Genomic DNA, 19,654 nt, shown 5'->3' on the forward strand with positions numbered 1-19,654 from the left:
TTGTCGCCGCGAGGTGGCGTCACATTGCCGAAGCGCCTTCCCAGACGGCTCGAAACGCGTTCCATTACTTGGCCTCGAAGCTGTCTCGGCTGACTCTTAGCTGTCTGCGTAGAGTGTTATCTGAAGCTGGCCACGATTGGAACACACCCATGGTGCGGCACTAACCCGTTTTGTGTTCCCGGATCTATAGCGGGCGACAACTTGAGGCAGCACAGCTAAAGGCTACGAAGCAGAAACACATTTTTGTTAGAGCGCTCCTGATGTAGTCCGCAAATGTGAACATCTGTAGACTACGCAGCGTAAAACAAGGCTTATACCGTCTATTCTTTCTTTTCTTATATGTATACCTCATCTTTCGTCGACCTTCAATTCTCCTGAGCGAAAACGCGTTGACTACACGAAGGTACAAAAGCTATCATCATCAATAGCTCATATCCCTGTAAGCAAGCAAGATGGAATATAAAGCGAATTAGAAGGTTTCATACCCTGTAAGCAAGTAAGATGGAATATAAGCGAATTAAGAAGATGATTGAGCAAATTGAGAGGGATGACTATTCGATTAAGTGGATGACTCAAGCGAGTTAAAGTAGGCCAAAGCATGATTGGGCATGGAATGGCATGAGTGCTGCAAGGCAATTAGTATAATCAAATGAATTATGGGTAATCAAAGCATATTAAAAGAATCAAGTGAATTAGGAATGAGGACAAATCTATAAAGAGGAATCAAACTGAATTAAGATGAATCAATTCAATTTAAGTGGAATCTAAATGAATTCATAGAAATAAAGTGAAGTAAGTCAAAATCAATGCGGATTACTAAGCTATTAAAGGAATCAAATTGAATTAAGAAGGAGGACGAAGCAATTAATAGAATCAAAGCGAATGAGAATAACAAGTGAATTAAGAGGAATCAAAGCGAATTAAGAGCGATTACAAAGCAAATTAGGCGGAACAAAGCGAATGAAGAGGGAGGACAAAGCTATTAAAGTGGTTGACTCACAGCGATTTGGGTGGATGACAAAGCTATTAAAGTGCATGACTCAGCAAATTAGAATGGATCACCGACGAAATATCGTGGCTTATTAACGTGGCTAGTTTAACTGGCTGATTAATGCATGGGCACTTGGGCTTTCGCCTTCAGTCGTCTTAGGCATAACATAGGAACCCTGCGACTTTTTATTGGCTTTGCGGTGTTCACATCTAGTTATCCTCATTATTTAAACAAAAATGACGTCGCTGCACGCTCGAAGCACATCTGAATGTCTATGAGGGAGATCATGACAGCGATACTTTTGCGGAATGTTTCGTTTGGCTGCATACGAAAGGTGCTGTGCAGCGCGAAACTGATACCATTACACCAAAAGCGTCGCTGGTCGCGATGGCCAACCACCTCGAAGAACCTAGCCATCTTCCGCGAGTCCGCAAGCTGTGCAAGGCCAACTGCGATAACGAACTGTGCGTAAAATGAACTGCCCATTCATAAATTCCATAGCATACAGGGTCGGTATTCTCGGTTGTTCACTTTCGCGAATGTAATCAGTAATTATTTTTACATGATATTGCGCGTAGTACTGGAAGCGGCCGCGTGTTCTGGTGACAGCGCTCCTGGCGCTTTGCAGTGACAGCGTTTACATCGGTAATGCAATCACCTTCGTAAGTTTGCTTGAAGCACCAGACGTCTCCCATCCCGTCTCTACTAAGTGGCCGGCACCCCACACTTCACATCCATACACTTTCTACCACTTTAACCACTCCTATTGCTAGCGCATTAAAAAGGTTGTAGTGGAAGCACCGAGCTGGGGGAAAGAATGCAGTGTACGAAGCATGTAATTAACTGCGAGAGCCGTGTTGAAGCAAAGCGCTTGTTAGACGCCATGGTTCAATCGCCTTCCAACTCTTTTTTGTCTGCATGCACAGCGACGTACGTATGGTGCTCTCTGCAAAGTTTAATGCGATTAGGATTCTTTGTCTGCGGTCAGGCGCTTTCAGGCCTATCTGTCTACCTAGCACGTGACCTAAGTTTTTACTATATACATATATCTATAGCTTAGGCAATTGAGTATGTGGTAGTGATGCCGTCGTGATCACTCCATCGTCGTCATCCCAGCTTCGTCATCCGACTCTCGTGATGCCGCAGTCGTGCTGTTATCGTCGAAAGATCGCATCATTTTAAAACGTCATCCTATTGTCGGCATGCCACCGCCGTCATACCGCCTTCGTTGTTCATTTGACATCATTCCTCATCTGTCATTCTATCGTAATCATGCGCTGTGGTCATTCGGTGGTGATTTAGGCACCTTTTAATGCCATCGTCGTTCATTAGTCGTCATACCTTCGTCATGATGGCATCGTGACCTTTTCATTGTCGACGTTCCAGCTTCATCGACCTTTGTCATACTTTGTCGACACCCCATCACCGTCATACAACAGTCGTCGTCATCCCATTGCCGTCATCATGCCGTCAGCTTCACGCTTGTCGTTGTTATGATTTCATTGTTTCGGAGTCGCCATCCCATTGCATGCCGTCATGATGATGTCACAATACCGCTTTCGTCGCTCCGTCGTCGATACTGCGTTTTCGTCCTGCTGTCAGGGTCGCGGATGACATTGGCGAACAAGTGTCATGGCAATGGGGCAGAACCCGGATTCAATGCATGTCGAATATAGTTTAAAGAATGGAAACCTCTGAATGGCAGGTTCCTTGGTCGCCTTTTGTCGATTCCCCAAGCACAGGGCACCGATGGTGCAAGGGGAACTCCAGCCCAAAGCCTCCGAAGAGATTCTTCCTGCCCCCGGGTACGGTCACGGGCAAGAAAGCAGACGTGAAGGCGCTTGTGTCCCGTCGGAGGCTAGACTTGAGTGCTTGGTGGAGAAGCGCGGGGAGAGAGAGAGAGAGTAGATTTTAATGAAGAGAAGGGAGGAGAGGTCGGCCTGGAGAGCGTGTCTCTAGCCTGCTACTCCTCACTGGGGTAAGGGGAAGTGGGAGATACAGAGAGAGGTAGGTGACAGGTGATTATGATATCGTACAATGAGCTACTATTTACACACGTTGTCCAATACGCGGTTGTGCACTTTTCACACACTACACGCAGGAGTAGTGTTGTCCACACAGAATGTCATCCCACAAACACATTTCGCGCACTGCACACTGCACAGTTCCTAGAGACGACCGTCTAAGCCCGTCTCACACATAAAGTTCAAAAGTGATCTTATGGTGCGCTGGGCATGATCAACGCTTCTCCATGCGCCTAAAACCTTGGCTTCCGAAAAGGGGCGGGAGTCCAAACAGTCAACACTACGTTTTAGTGTCCTTCGCTCGGTCGCATATTGAGGGCACACGCAAAGTATGTGTTCTATTGTCTCGGGAGTGTGACAGACGCTACAATCAGGGTCCCGTTCTCGTCCAATCTTGTGAAGGTATTTGCGAGTGTACGCCACACCAAGCCGTAATCGATGGATAAGTGTTTCCTGGCCTCTCCGCATCCGAAGTGGAAGTCGGAATCGCAAACCGGCGTCAAGTCTATAGAGGCGCTCTTGTCGATGTTCGGGGTTGTCCCATTGTCGCTCCATAGACGTTTTGATGGAGTTGTGTAGCAAGGCGTTGATGTCGTAACGGCAAAAGGGAAGTTTTATAATCTTCCCGTCAGTGTGCGCCATTTTTGCTTCCGCGTCAACCTGCTCATTTCCGGCTATTCCACAGTGGCTGGGAATCCACTGCAGTGCAATGGTATGTCCGGATTGAGACGCCTCAGTAAGCAGAGCCATGATGTCGTAGATTAGAGGGCTATATGCGCTTCTGGGATTCATATAATTGCTTATGAGTTGCAGCGCCGGTTTCGAGTCGCAGAACACTGTCCAGTTAGCGAGGTTTTGTTGTACTATGCAGCGGACTGCTTCTCGAATACCGGTCAACTCAGCTGCTGTAGACGATGTTTTGTGTCCTATCTTGAACCGCTGCGTAATCCCCATTGCAGGTACCGTGTAAGCTGCCGCGGAAGAGGTCTGTGTAACAGAACCATCTGCAAAAACATGTTCGGTATATCCGTACTTGTAAGCAATGTAGGATAACGCGAAATGTTTGAGACCCGCAAGCGGCATTTTCGACTTTTTCGTTATTCCGGGGATTGAGATTTTCACCGTCGGCTTTGCCATCGTCCAGAGTGGAGCTTCCGGTATGCCATGTGGTGCGAAGTCCGACGGCAGTAGATCCCGTTGCGACAATACGGCTCCTGAGTAGGCGGCGTCAGGCCGTATACTTGTGACATTTGTCAGTGAATGATTCCTATGCCTTGTCAGTAGCCTTAAATGCACTCGCATTGGCTCATGTTGCAGATACACTCGAGCTGGGCATGCGCGTGCCTCTGCAATAGTGCCCCATGTGGAAGTACATCGTGGTAACCCTAGGCAAATTCTTAGTGCGCGAGCCTGAGCTGCCTTCAAGTGTGCGGAGGGCAGATGAACTAATCCCAGAAAGTACAGGTGCGCTGTAGCGGAGGTATCCAACAAAAAGTGCCTGGTAGAGCTGCAGAAGAGATGATTGGGATGGCCCCCACGATTTTCCAGACATATGTCGAATGATTTGTGCAAAGCTGTCCAGCTTTTTTCTCAATGCAGAGATGTGTTTCGACCAAGATAAGTCACGGTCGATGGTGACTCCGAGAAACTTATAGTGGGTTACCGAAGGTATAATCTTGCCATCAATCATGACGGGGTAGCAGGCCATTGACTTCCGCGTAAATGCCATGGCGGCACTCTTAGTCGGTGAGAGATGAAGTCCACGACTATTTAGGTATTGCGACGTTATTGACACTGCACGCTGTAGCTTCGTTTGTACTTGTAAGCGCGTTAAGCTCGTGGTCCATATACAGATGTCATCTGCGTACACAGAGACCGAGACTGCGCCTATGAGTTCTTTGACGAGTCGAACGAGAACAACATTAAATAAGGTTGGGCTCAGTACACCTCCTTGAGGCACCCCACGGTAGACAGGATGGTTCCTTGTATGACCGTCTAGAGTTGTCATAAATATCGTTCTCTCTCGAAGATAGCTGGCTATCCACTGATGCATACGGCCACCAATGCCATATTCTTCAAGGGCATTTAAAATTGCATCATGTAGAACATTGTCAAATGCACCCTTGATATCCAGAAAGACAGCAGCCGTCAATCGACGGCGACGTTTCTGATGTTCAACAGTCGTTACTAGATCAATAACGCTGTCGATTGACGACCTACCCTTTCGGAAACCTGTCATCGCGTCTGGATATATATTACGCTTCTCCAAAAACCATTCTAGGCGCATCAAAACCATCCGTTCCATGGTTTTTCCTATACAACTGGCAAGCGCCACTGGTCTGTAGGAAAGCATATCATGGGGTGACTTGCCTGGCTTCAATAATGCCACGATCTTGCTTGTCTTCCAATGTGCAGGCACAGTTCCCGAGGCCCAAGAGAGATTATATAAAGCCAGAAGCTCTTCAGTCGCTCGAGGGCCCAGATGGCGTAGGGTAGAATAGGTAATGCCATCAGGCCCTGGCGCACTTGAGTGTATTGAAGAAGAGAGCGCAGCACGTAGCTCTTGTAGCGTGAATGGAAGGTCGAGACGATCGTCCACTGTTGGGGGAGCGCACCTGAACAGCGTAGATACCACTGTTGTAGAGCCGGAGAGATGTAAGCAGAAATCTTCCGCGATCTCCTTCTCACTGCGCATCTGATTGATAGCCAGAGCTCGGAAGGGACGTCGTTGTTGTGGAGTAGATGGCAAGGCTCGTACAACATGCCATATCGTGGACAATGGTTTTCTTGGGTCCAGGCTGCTGCAAAAGGACCTCCAACGCTGTCTGTCGAGCTTTTCTAAGCGTCTTTGAATTTTCTTTTGCACACGACGTGACGTCCTCAAGTCTGATATCAATTTAGTTCGCCTGTATTTCCTCTCGGCGCGACGACGGACTGCCCGGAGATGCTCATATACAACATCAACGGATGTTCTGGAATGTGATGTTGCGACGATGTCTGTTGTTGCGTGCATTGCTGCTGTAATTCGCTCTTCGATCTCTTGCGGAGAAGTTATACAGCCGCAGGACTCTTCCAGTTTGTTTTGAAAAGCATCCCAGTCAGTGCGTTGTGCATGAGGATTAGGGAGTCTCGTGAACCATCTCAATTGTACATAAGTAGGTAGGTGATCACTGCCGTACGTTTCAGCATCTGTGCACCAGGCAGCAGAAGACGAAAGGCATCGTGAAGCGATAGCTAAATCGAGACAGCTGCTGTACGTTGTGCCTCGCAAATATGTTGGTGAGCCGTCGTTTAGGATGTCAAGACCATTGCTGTTTGTGAAGTCAAGAAGCTGTCTTCCTCGAGTGTTTATGGCCCGGCTACCCCAAAGATGGTGGTGTGCGTTGAAGTCACCTACGATAACATGAGGTCCTTGGCTGGAGTCAAGAACAAGTTTCAGGTGTCCAGCGTCAAATCTTCCCCTGGGAGAAATATAGCCACCGATGACCGAGATTGTGCGGCGCTTTAGCTTCAGTGTTATAGAAACGTACTCGTTGCTGTTGTGCACCGGTATTTGGTTTAGCGAGTACGTGAGGTCACATCGCACGCATAGTAAGACTTTGCTAGGATTTCCACTTGTCTCAGACGCGAATTGTTCGTAACCAGACAGTCTAAATTTCGAAGTCATATTCGGCTCGCATATCACAATAACTGGAAATCGATACTTGAGCAGTCTCTGTTTAAAATCTCCGAGGCGACCTCGTAGACCTCGTGCGTTCCATTGAAATATTACGGAACGGCTGATCCTTTCCTGCAGTGACAGCATTGAAGTTGATGATGCCATGGTTCTTGCTATCTTTTATATAGCAGCAAGCACCGGTTCGAGTGCGTCGAGAATTTGCACCGCCGCATTGGCAACGGGCGTCTTAACTCCCATAAGCAGCATTCGCAAGGAACGAACCAATTGTGTAAGCATTGCCTTGATTTGCCCATCCGACGACGAAGCTTCGCGTTCATGCTGGCGTTCCGGCTGCACTTCTGCACTCCGAGACGGCAGGGCAGGCCATATAGTAGTGTCCTTGGTGTTCAGAAGAGTAGACGTGGCTACAGGCCCTGACGATTGAGGAATAACAGGAGCGCGCGTCGACTTTTCATGAGGCACCGGTTGTCCTGTTGTCGATGCTGATCTCCTCCTGCGATTACGTGAGCGCCTCTGGCGGCGGTGTATCTTGGTAGCCGCTTCTCTGTGTGTAGAGCGATCTCGCACCATTTTCCTTAGCACGGACATTTCAGTCTTTAATTTTGGACACTCCTTCGACGTTGCCTTGTGCGGCCCATCGCAGTTAGTGCATTTCAAGTCAGACCCATTACACGTCGACTCATCATGATCACCACCACAGCGGGGACATGTCATCCTGTTTGAGCACACAGCACTTACGTGCCCGATTTTCTGACATTTACGGCACTGTAATGGCCTTGGGACGTATGGACGGACAGGATGTCTCACATATCCCACTTTCACATGTGATGGTAAGTTGTCTCCCTCAAAAATGAGCTTTATGCACCTCGACCGTCCAAAACGGTGTATGTCTGTGATATGGACAGTTGAGGATATTAGCGTTGGGAGATCGCCATTATCAATATCTGTATCCACATCGTAGATCACACCAGCCGTGGTACTGCCTCCTTGTACGATGAATGAGCGGACAAGGATATTTCCCAACTGAGTTACAGCCTTTAAAGTGTCAAGGATGCTTTGTGTAGAGACATCAACAGTAAGGATGTTTTTTCTGCTATTAATATGGACCTCTCTGATTTGCCCTGGAGCCAGCCTCTCGAGATAGGCAGTGAGAGTTTGCCTATTGAGGGAATTGAGGTTGCCAGTAGCAGCGATGGGGATGTAGGCGATTGTATACGTCTGCTGTGAGGGCGCCTTATTGTAGTTGAGCTCACTCACGCTTGAAGTCCTGGGAAGTTTCCTCTTCAACCGGCGGTTTGTGGCCACTGTATATCCACCGTCGGATTCCATGTCGTCCACGTCAGAGCCGCTCGATGACCCTGGCAGAGTCATGTGCAGATGGTCGGACGCAGCAGACCGACGTTCAGCTTGGAGGCCAGCCCCCAACCGTGGCGGCAGAGGGGGCGGAACGTCCGTCATTGCTTTCGATACTGTACCCGCCACGGAGGCGTCGGTACGCAAAAAGTTGAATGAAAAACCAGAGCGAAGCAGGAACAGCAGCTGATCAAGAACTCGTCTTCTTCTTCCTCCGAGAGCGCGGGGATTTGATGGATGGGATATAGATGGGGCAGGCGACCGAGCTAGTTGGTCTGCCGTGTTGTTGAAACGATTCCAACCATGTCCCTGTACTTATTGCACGTCAATACTAAGGTGTGAGGGCTTGTGGAGCCCGCGGATTTCGTGACGGATTTGTAGATTTACTTGTTACTTGTTGAAGGTGTTTCATTGCACTAAATGAGTCTGTGTGAATTTGCGCTGTCTTCGTGTTTGGTATTGTATCAATTCGGTTAATGTCATCGTGTATGGTTTGCAATTTACAAGCAGTAAGGGGTCGCCGTTTCTGTCTCGTGAGTAACAGAAGATTCAATTAAGGGCTGAAACAGAAGTGAATTCTTTCCTATTATCTTTTTGCGGCGCAGGAGTGCAATGCCTACGACACAAAGCATTAAGCCCGGCAAGACCGGGTTTAAAAGTGTGACCTTCATTTTTTTTTTTTTTTTTTTTTTGCTGGGGATCAGCTGAACCTCCAAAGCTTGAAATATTTTTCGTCTAGACTATTCCAACTAGGCTAAATTCAATATTTAATTTGTGCCTCCTGGATTTTCTTGCGTTGCAAGAAAAAAATCTGAATTTGCAATTTTACTCGCTTTTGAAGATTCCAAAATCACTTCAAGTATTCAAATATTACAAAATTGGCTATTTTGCCAGTCACACAACTTGATTTTCTTGCCGTACACATCATTTGAACGACTGCATTATACAATGTGCCTTTGCAAATTTTGATTGGTGCCTTCTAGCTCAGCTGCAGAAGAATAATATAGCAAAAAATGCTAGAAAGCTTTTCGGAAGGAAAACAAACGTCGTGAATCAGTTTTGAACTCCAACGAACATGTGTAAATTGCTTCAACTATATCTGCGATGTTCGAAAAAAAGCTCGTTGGTTTGGCATGGAATGACCCTGCTGCAAAGTGCCTGCTACTGCCTCCTGAGCGTACTTTCTAATGCGCTCGCTATATGGCTACCAGTGGCGCTTCTATATCGGGAGCCTACATGCAAGCGAAAAACAGCGCTTGCATGTAGGCTCCCTACTTCTATATGCCGTAACCACGAGCTGCACCAGTGCATCGCCATAGCCCCTAAGCGGGCAGCATGGCAGATAAATCTAGCACGCTCACTTTCTGACTTTTGCTTCATATATTGTCACTTACAGTTCAAACTGCAAAAATTACTCAAATTCAATTTAGAGGCTTGTGAACACGATGTCTTTCTGTCAAAAAAGGTCACCTTCAACAGCCTTCACTACTTTGTCGCCTCCCCAGATTCACTCACAGTTGACTCGCCTACCTGTACCACATGCCATCGTTTCAAACATGGCACCATTTTCCGGCACTCGTACCTGCATACTTACCTGGTGCTTGGTCGGCGGTGATGGAGGCCGCGGCCATACAGATGCCTCCCCATTGCACTGCGGTTGGCTGAAGCACGCCACTTCCCCAAGTCGGAGTATCTGGACCTTTTAATTTTTGGTAGTAGGGCTCGACGTGCGCGCCAGTCCTCTTTACGAAAATCAAAAGAGATGGTATGTGGTAAACCCGTTAAAGAAACAGCAGTGGAGGCCTGCAGACGATTTAGGGTCCCCTTGTTGCTCCACCCTTCTTTCAGATGGTGTGCTTTATTTTGCGCTTCTTGTAAATACCATCCGATGGCACAGAGCTGTTGAAGAGCGAAGTTGGGAGCATGGACACACTTTTGTGCAGCAAAGCCCCCTTTCGTTACATTGTAAACATAACTTTGTAAACTTCACCTTTCTGACTGGCATTTTTTTGTATGATCTTGCTCTATGTGATCGACCCAATCGTTTGCATGTGATGTTGGGAGCACATACTATGTTGTGTGTAGTGAAGCCCACTTCTATTGTGCCGCAGGAATTTTTGCGGCACCTACCAGATTTGAGTGATTTCATTTTTCCTGCCTATTTGCAGTGTTGCTATATAGGGCACTTGGCGGCTGTGAATCCTGTCAGCTTCTAATGTCAAGAACGCGTTGTTGTAACTGTGTCGTCCCCGTTGGCATCGACGTCGTCTATGCTTTCGACGTTGTTTATCGCCAGCCATTCTGAGCCCATCGTCTATAGTGGGTATGTGCCTTGTTTTGGCGGTTCTCGTCAGCGTAACAGAATGTATGGACAGGGCAAACCCAATTGTGAGCTATCTGCAGTACAGTTAAAACAAAGCTAGGGTTCAGTCTACGATGCGCGCATTAGTGAGGCAGCCTTTGTAGCCTGCACGGAATGAAAGAAATTATGGAGCTGAAAAACATTTTGTCACCAATGCCCTTCATGGATGTGTAGTGAAGACGAATGCCCGGCGCTGCAGCCACATCGCCAGTCATCCGGGAAGCGCGAGCTCGAGATTGCCTGAGCCGCTCTGGTTGAGACACGCTGCCAACGCTGCCCGCTGCTCTCTTGTCCTGTGTTCGCATTAGATTCTAGTGGAGGTGCCGGGTACCGGCACATACTATGGCTGGAGTAACCGGTGGGGATGTCGTCAGGCATGACGGACGGCAGAGTTCGGGTGCGTAATTCCAGGTTGGGGGAAACCGCAGTTGATTATGTTGATCCCCACAATCGCCCACAAGAACAAAATTACTATAAAAGATTTGGCATTACTTGTTTTGTATTCATATAGCAGTTTCCCTTCCCGAGTATACTGCACCCAAGCGCAACATTTCACCCCGAATTAGAACAGAGGCATTTTGCACAACAGACAGCACGCCACCAGTCAGTGTGGCCATGCATTGTAGCACCCTATCAAACTTCACGTAAAACTCACTTTATTGCGGAGCCAACATAGCACGAAGGGTAACGTTGTAAGAGTCACCACGCTGGTGTTCACATAAAGATGATGGTCAAACAGTCCATGTAACACGCTGGTGCTTTCGTGATATATTCGTAAAAATGACACACTAAGCAGGGCTAACGTCGCATATGCGGTTATGCTGGAAAAAAAAACTGCATTAAGAGAAAGCTTTAGCTCGGCCGGAAGGCCCTATCTAAACACATGTGAACAGATGTGAACACATGTGAACTTTTTCTCGGCGACCGGCACACATAATTTGATGAGGTTCATTCCAATTAATGAGGAAAGCTAAAATCCAGTGTTTGAATCTGTATGGTTTTTATTTAGGCCATTTAATTTTTTCATAAAAAGTGTAGGAATTTGAAAAATTTCAAGAAATTTCAAGAAACCAAACTGTCACGTTTACAACTCTGTAACTCAGCAATGAGAAACTATACCAAAATTTTGTAAACTGCAACTAATAAGACATCCGGAGCGAACAAAAACTGATACATTATACCCGAACTGAAATATACGAGTAATTTATGTTTGCAATTTTCGCAATATCTGTAAATCTCATAACAAATTAATGTCCCCTGTAAATAACTATATCGGAGGCCTCCGATTTAGATGCACTGACCGACGTAGCTTGCAGAACTGTGATATCTGTCTTTAATGCATAGTTACAAAATTGTAAACGCTGTGCTTCATGTTTCTAACTTTTTTTAACTGGAATATTTTTGCAAAATATTCCAGGCACTAATTCAATATTCTGCTTACTGAAGTCACTAGAATTTAAGCTGCTTTCTCAAATGCAACAACATTCATTAGCATTTCATCTACTTCAATAGACGGCACCGGAGTTGGCCTCAAGCTAAAGCTTCCTTTTAAAGGCACATAGTTGAGTCTCTTATAAATGTATTGGTAAGGCAGCAGTCCTCCAGAACGCACGTATATCACAGAATCACAATATCACAGCAAGTATAACCACTCTTGCGTATCAGGTACAGTGAAGCACTTGATATATGCTGCTTCTCATATCCAACGTTACGTGCAAGCAGTGGCTGAGATGTCATATTAATCAAAAACATATATTCTTATGCCGCCAGCCTCAATCGCTTCATATAACACACACAATGGCTCTCTCATTCATGACGCAGAAAGGCTGCATTCGCTGAATTATCACAGATGTCTGACTAGACTAATTAATACTTCAGTGTATGTAAAAGATGGTATGAGTCGGTTGAACACAATGTGACAATGTCTCTCCGCCAACAGGTAACCTGTTGCTAGTTGAATAAGGTGACATATCTGAAACCAAATTTTCACAGATGTGTCCAACGGTGATTAAGTGCATGAAAAAGTACCACAAAGCCATGCTCTCTCTTAGTAGTAGATGATAAAGACGACGTTGGTGGTTGCTGTCGCCTGACAAGAAAGTAAACAGCCGTTCGTTCTGAGCTGAAAGCATTGCCGTTCCCTCTCGCGACAATATAAAAAAATGTGATTATTGTTGAAAATTGGGCTTAACAACAAATATCCTGATGCGCATAGTCGGAATTTAAGAGGAAATTTTGGTTCCTAGGTGAAGAAAAACCATTACAACCTGATTCATTAAGGTATGGTGCTGAAAACGTGCGCTTTTTTTAATGTCCTTATAATAGCTATAAGGCTGATCTTACTGTATTTCTTGCATCAGGGAGAAGCTGATGATAGCCTGTTCAGTGAGATCTGAATAGGTTTATCGCAATCTTTTTTTCCAGAAAGTTGTGCAAATGAAACTTGCACAAATGTGGAACAAAATAATTGTAACGAAAGTGAACCTCATATTGAATATAAACACATAAAATTGCACATATCTGAACGTTTTCAGCACCGTCACGCAAATAATAAAGATTTTTTAAATGTTTGTCCTCAGAATCAACTCTCTCCTTAAGGCATTTAAATTGCAACTACTGCAGTCTTCTTGCAGCGGCCCTTTCTTGCATGAACGAGGCCAGCAACGGCGAAAGCTGACCCACGTGACGGAGCATATCTGCCAGTTGTTCAGACTGTCTCTCTGCGGCTGCTGCCATCCGTTCGGCTGCCACAGCCTGCCGTACCGAGGCACTGGCCATCTGGCTCACGCCCTCAAGGACGCCACGAAGTAGCTAGAAAGGAAATCAATATATCAACAGGCAATTTTCCCCATTCAGACAAACACCAACCTGCCTTTCTAGCAGAAACGGAAATAGCCTTTCTATCTATGCCGATTTCCGTTTGCACACGTTCATAAAAAACGCTGTCACTGTTTCTGCAGCTTAAACATGTCAGTAGACACTTTTAGAATAGGGGCTCCAAACGTCTTGGGGCCCCAAAGAAATAGCGTAGAAGCCACTGCGCATGCGCGAGACGCAAACTGCGCATGGTTTTTGCGTCGGACACGCTATTTCACTGATTTAGCGGGAGACCCTAAAGCTTTGCGTCAACAAGCATGGCGGCACCCTTCGAAGCGACGGCTTTAACCTACAGCACCAAACGGGGCTCGATTCGTAGTAACGCGTGAAGTTCGTAAGCTGGGAGAAGTGCCTACCGTTATCGCTTTCTCTCAACAAACCTGTGTAACGAAGATTGATTCATTATACGCCGCTGATTCCGAATTCGATTGTTCATTGCATGGCTCGTATATAGGCCTAACACGGATTAACTTGGCTGGTGAAGGCACGTGAAGTGGGTTACTCAAAACTAAGCGCAACAAACTGCTTGCTGTTAATTGGATAACTTCTATTTTGTAATTAAACCCGAAAACACGAAAGTCAAAATTACTCTTACCATAAAATGTTACATTTTATTTTAACACTTATAGTAGCTTTTCTTTGACTCCGTAGTGGCGCTGCAAGCGCAAGACGCTATCCGTAAACACAAAAGCCCTATTCTAAAGACCTTCACTCATGCATGCCCCAACGCTAACACCTGCAAATCTCTTTCGGGCCGCAAACATTTTGGTCCCTATTCTAAAGCTCTCTAATAACATAAACACGCTGTTATAAATGTTTAATTCTTGTGTGAGTCCGTGTTTTTCTCAGTTTCTTTTAATAAATATGCGAACATCGTATGCAATTCGTAAACTACCACATGGCTGAAAGGCTGACGCAATGACATGTTGGTGAGTTACGAATTGTGAAAGAGCAAGCAACGAAGACATATATCTATGTTTTTAAAAAATGAGAATAATAACCTGTTATAGATTTCTAATATGCTGTGTAGAACTAAATAGTTCAATCATCACAACCGCGTCGTGTCAAATCCTGTTACCCTTAGTTCTCAACCCTTCAAGCTTTTCTATTTTGTTTTACTTTTTTTCTGTATTATCGCAACAAAACCCACTGCGGACGTGTACTGGCTACATAGAAGAGCTAGTTTGCTGACGCGGTGACTTGTAGCGATGCAGCATGTTCACTAGTCCATCCAGTTATAACCTGTTTGCGGAATCGGTACTGTCAGTGATGATATTGCGTTAAGCTGTTCTTTGAGATTGATGGCACGTTTCCATCCTTACGATCACGTCCGCGAGCCCATATCACTCTGCACAGCCCGTAAAAAGTCCGGGGAAAAAACATTAAGCCTGTGTCCATTGTCAACATGTACGCTGCATGATAGAGGCAGAGACAAGAAAGCACGCACTTTGTTTGTCTCTGCATTTTGTGCCGCAGTTCTTGCACAGTCCTCGGCGACACGTTCTAAGAGGCGTCCGTGGTTCGACACACGACGGGGACTGCGGCACCGGCGTTGCGCTCCTTGGGACTGGCCTGGAAAAAGTGAACACACTATACACACACCTACTGAACATACGAAAATGATGCCAATGAGGCAGTGTGTTCATCCCGTGAAGAGGAAATCCAGTTCAACAAAGCTGCAACATTTGAGCCCACTTACTGGTTTCAGCAGAGCTGGGGCCGGGAGTCAGCTCATCTAATGGGCTCTGGGTCTGGCTGTCGGCCTGTTGTGGGTGTTCTGCGCCTATATTAGCTGTAAAGAGCAGATTCACTCGATGGTTAGTAGCTTCCTTAATGGTCAATGGCCAATGCTCCTTAAGTCAGTCAATGCTCCTTAAGCTTCACGAGAAGGATAGGTAAAGGGGAGGGTCAAAGTTCAGCTTACTTTCACTTGAAAGGCCACTGGCGACGTCTGGCTTTGTGTCCACCGATAAGCTTGCCACAAATACGTCCAATCCGCCCTGTTCATGTAAAAGATACGCAGAAGCAATTTTCAGAAGTTTGCCTGACAGGCTGCAGTGAATATATGCGAATAACCTAGTGCTCTAAACGACCGCGCAAAGCTATTCACCTGAAATGTTATAGCAGTAGCTCGTGCTGTGGATACCAGCACCACAAAAAAAAATCTATCCATAACATTGCCTACGCAATACAGCACACACAGCGCGTTGCCAAAAACACGATTACACTTGGCGACTTTTCTTGGCACTGCTTTAAAAGCCATGGAACCAAAACGCAGCGTCTCCCTACGCGCTACGAGAGAGTTCCGAAAATTTATTGAATAACTTTCACGTTTGCCTAGCTTACAAATTCTAAATGGGTTGTTAATACGTTAACATTGGTTTGAGAAGTTGCATATAATATAACATCAATTTGCACTTTATTATAAAATTTCATTCCGTTTTTTTTTTTTTTTTTTTTTTTTTTTTCCCGCTCACTGGACACTACCCCGTTTTCTACTAGCCTGTCCTGTACATTAAATAAATCAGTACTCTACTATGCTCTACTGTACTACTTACTGTACACGCCCCACCTATGCAGACAATATGTGATAGGCAGTGGGCGTACACAGCGTGTAATGAAAACCGAAAGTAGAACCGAAATCAGCTGCCAGCTGCCGGACTACTTGACGGAGCAACACGATTGTGCGGAAGCTCCGCCCCCCCTAACCTTGCTGCACTGTGCACACTGCCAGCCAAGGATGTCATATACTTAAACTTCTGGAGTGGAGGTGGCTCTCCAAAAGTGAAGCCGGTCAACGCCATCTTGCTAGAGCAAGAAGCCCGAACCGCTGTAGCGGCCGTTGCATAGCACATCGTATGTTTGTCGTGTTCAGGCCCATAGCAAGGAACGTTTTTGAGGGAGGGGGGGTCACTTGCTGTGTTTGCCTTGACTATTTGAGGAAAGCACCTGTTTTCAGTAAATTATTTATGGCAAAGATCAACAGTTCGGGAGTTTTAAAGGACAGAATTGCTATACCGCTAAAGCATGCATTAACGCCCCGCAGCGACCACATAGCTTCCTGGATAGTGGCATCTACAGTGTACTAGAACTCTTCTAGTACACTGTAGTGGCATCAAACGTATTTCGTGATCCCACCTATGCAGACAATATGTGCTGTAAAATTGAACATAACGGGTTTTCTTATTTATTTAATTTTTTGCTACACTACGTGCCTCTCGCCAATGTGTTATGAAAGTATAAGACATTGCAGCTCGAGCTTATCTTGTCTCGAGCAGCCCGAGCAGCTCGAGCTGAGCTGTGTGTGTGTGTGTGTGTGTGTGGTGTGTGTGTGTGTGTGTGTGTGTGTGTGTGTGTGTGTGTGTGTGTGCGTGCGTGCGTGCGTGCGTGCGTGCGTGCGTGCGTGTGTGCGTGCGTGTGTGCGTGCGTGCGTGTGTGTGTGTGTGTGTGTGTGTGTGTGTGTGTGTGTGTGTGTGTGTGTGTGTGTGTGTGTGTGTGTGTGTGTGTGTGTGTGTGTGTGTGTGTGTGTGTGTGTGTGTGTGTGTGTGTGTGTGTGTGTGTCAGTTGGAGCCTCTCGGTCACCTGGCGACGCAATAGCTTCGCGTAGTTCGCTTCAGAGCTGCAGATTGTGCTTGTTGGATGAACTAACTGGATGCCCCCAAACGGGTGTTGTTTCATAGTAAAACCCTAGCTGTGACACAGGCACTTTCAATCGCGATCGAAAGTCCGAGCCGGTTCGAGGTTCGATGGTGATCGGAAGTGCCCATGTAACAGGGGCACAACTTTGGTTGTAACTCGAGCGTTTTGTAAATGACAGCTCTCGTTTCAACCTTTAAAACTCTTCGTAGGAGAGTAACAGCAGCTTAGTTCTCCAATGAATATTTATTCATTATTGGCACTCTAAAAGTATAATTTAGAAATACAAACTTCGATCAGATCAATGTCAGACTTTATCTATCGCGTTATCTTTGTTCTTTCAAACATCCGCAGATATCTGAGCAGTCAGTAAAAAAACAGAGTTCGTTAATTGTTCTTTTTTATTATTATTATTACCGCAGTGTATACAAATTTCTATCTCCTGTTTCAGTTGTCTAAGAATACGTGATCAAGGCACTCGACCGAGATGGGAAGCCCGCACAGAAATGGCCTCGTGCCCGGGCAGTCTTGATGCATCAGCGACGCGTGAATCTTGCACACCGGCGTGTACCACAGCTTAATGTCGCCATCACAGCTCTTGCATCCGACCACAGCGCAAATTTTCCTTCAAAATCTCCACATTGAGCAGAATAATGTTCCACGTCTCCAGCGTTCAGCAAACGGCGCTTGTTAGACGCCGCTGGCTACGTTTTCGCGACCGAGCAATGGTACTTTCGTTTTCGCGCCGGAGACCAGGGATGTTCAAAGCGCGCGCCACGCCGGTGGCGCCACCTCCATTCAGTTGCACAAACCGCATGCTGCGCGCGGTTGGCCGCAACCAAGAGGCGGCGCTGGACCGCACTCTTTCGCCTTTCGCAATATGGCCGCCGCCGGCTTGACTCCCTCCCGAGTGGCTGGCACTACCGGCTACCACTCCAGACGTTTTATACGACCGACCTAAAGCCCCTACCGGCCTCCTTAGCAGCGCCGTGGCACTGTTCTTTGCCGTTTAGCACCCGCGCTAACATTAAAACACAAATACATCACCTCGTCGAGCGGCTGCGACAGAAGCTCGCTCACGCCAGTCACCGCGGAGGTATGGTAGGCGGAGGTGCCGACCAACTGCAGGATGCGGCCGCCAACGCCGAACATCAGGCGGCTTGAACCGCTGCAAGTTCGAACGGCGTTGTAAACACGAACGAGCAACGGATATGTCGCACTCACCTTGCGGACGTTGCGGCGGCATGACGGCGTGCTTGAAACACCTCCTTGCGCCAGAAAGCCTGCCATCCCCGAACCGACTTCTTCGACGGGCCCTCCGCGTTCAGCGCGGCAGTGATTTGTTCCCACAGCTCGCTCTTGCGTTCCGCGGTAACCTCCGCGCTGGGCACGCGGGACGTTGTCACGAGGTACGCATGCTCCTCCATGAATGCGACCAGCAATTCCCGTTGGCTTCGCGAAACGTGCGGGCCCAGTCTTACGTTTTTGTGGGACGACATTACGGTGAAACGGACGATCGCGCGCGCCGGCAAAGGAAACGAAAAATGTCGGGGAGATCCGCCCGGAACCCCTCCTGTAAGTGCGTTCCACGAGAGTCTGGGGGCTGCTCGCTTTTTCGAACGTTCAGTTGCCCTCTCGTGATTCGTCGGCGCAGCGCTTTCGTCAGCGGCTGCCCTTGCGTAGGGGCGGGACCACGAAATGCGGCACGTCACGCTCCTGTAATTCAACCGATTTTGTCGTCTGCTAGGGCGTGGAACGGGCGACGAGATCGTTCGCTTTGCTGTTCGTTTTGGAATTAATGGACGTTGCGCTCGTACCAGACGATGCGCTTGGTGCTGCTCATCTCGTCGCACGGCATCGCTCGCCCAGCCTCAGTGATTGGCGTCGCGGGAAGAGGCGTTCCACCGCCACTTCTGCGATCGCCTAGCATTCTCGGTAGGTCGTCAGCGAGCCAGTGGCCTTATGACGCAGAAGGTCGTTTGTGCTCTCCGGTTTTTCTGAACCGGCCGTGTTTGAAGCCCTTGGCAACTCGCCGTTGTTTTACTTCTGGCTAGGGTCTGTTTTTCACCGTTAATCCCTCGGCGCAAGACGTCCTTGCAGTGTACGACGCGAGTCTCATTCGCGTCTCCAAGCGGCTTTACCACGTTTCTGTTATCGCGCGACAGTGCGCGCTATCGCGCTATCAAGCAACGCATTCTTGAACGCAGCAGAACCGTAGTGCTTTCCTGAAAGACGGGCCCGCTGTGCATCAGTTTGTAGGCGCGCTAGTAGATTATTTTGGCACGTTCTTAAATTTACCTCCTCGACATAAGCGCATTTGTAAAATTCGATGACGCGTCTATGCATAAGCAGCCAGAGTCAAGTACCCTTTATTCGATTTCGCAACCGACGACAGTGCTCGCTGCATTCGTTGTGATTCGAGTGTTGGTTGTCGTTGTGGGAACAACTTCCACCTTCAGGACAACGTGACATTATCAATGGCGAAGTCGTCGGTCAGCGATGCTATACACGAAGCGGCCGAAAGGGTTTAGTAACATGTGATTTTTGTCACAGCAGCCCCTTGTCTGCAACATGAAGCTACGCAATAAATTTTAGATGCATAGCATCTTATGCTCCGGGCTATGTCACTCCTGGCTCCCTCCATCCGCCGTGCGGCATCCACACCCCCTACTGCGCATGCGCATCCTCCTCCCCTCCTCTTGGCATTCCTCCTCTCCGACGCTCCTCTCCGG

The 19,654-nt window shown here is 47.3% G+C and overlaps 1 protein-coding gene and 1 non-coding gene across 2 annotated transcripts; one reads left to right on the forward strand and one right to left on the reverse strand.

Moving 5' to 3' along the window:
• Positions 1–9,633: 9,633 nt before the first annotated feature.
• Positions 9,634–9,790, forward strand: LOC119434176 (U1 spliceosomal RNA). The gene has a single exon (XR_005188570.1). It is a non-coding gene; the product is annotated as a U1 spliceosomal RNA (small nuclear RNA).
• Positions 9,791–11,132: 1,342 nt separating this feature from the next.
• Positions 11,133–18,476, reverse strand: LOC125941388 (uncharacterized). The gene is made up of 6 exons (XM_049658523.1): positions 18,147–18,476; positions 17,970–18,090; positions 15,211–15,286; positions 14,986–15,078; positions 14,734–14,858; positions 11,133–13,220 (listed from the first exon to the last, which is right to left on the reverse strand). The coding sequence occupies exons 1-6, from the start codon at positions 18,419–18,421 to the stop codon at positions 13,023–13,025; spliced, it is 888 nt and encodes a 295-aa protein (XP_049514480.1). The 5' UTR covers positions 18,422–18,476; the 3' UTR covers positions 11,133–13,022.
• Between the last annotated feature and the right edge of the window lie 1,178 nt (positions 18,477–19,654).

This window comes from Dermacentor silvarum, chromosome 11, assembly GCF_013339745.2.
Source record: "Dermacentor silvarum isolate Dsil-2018 chromosome 11, BIME_Dsil_1.4, whole genome shotgun sequence".
NCBI lineage: Eukaryota > Metazoa > Arthropoda > Arachnida > Ixodida > Ixodidae > Dermacentor > Dermacentor silvarum.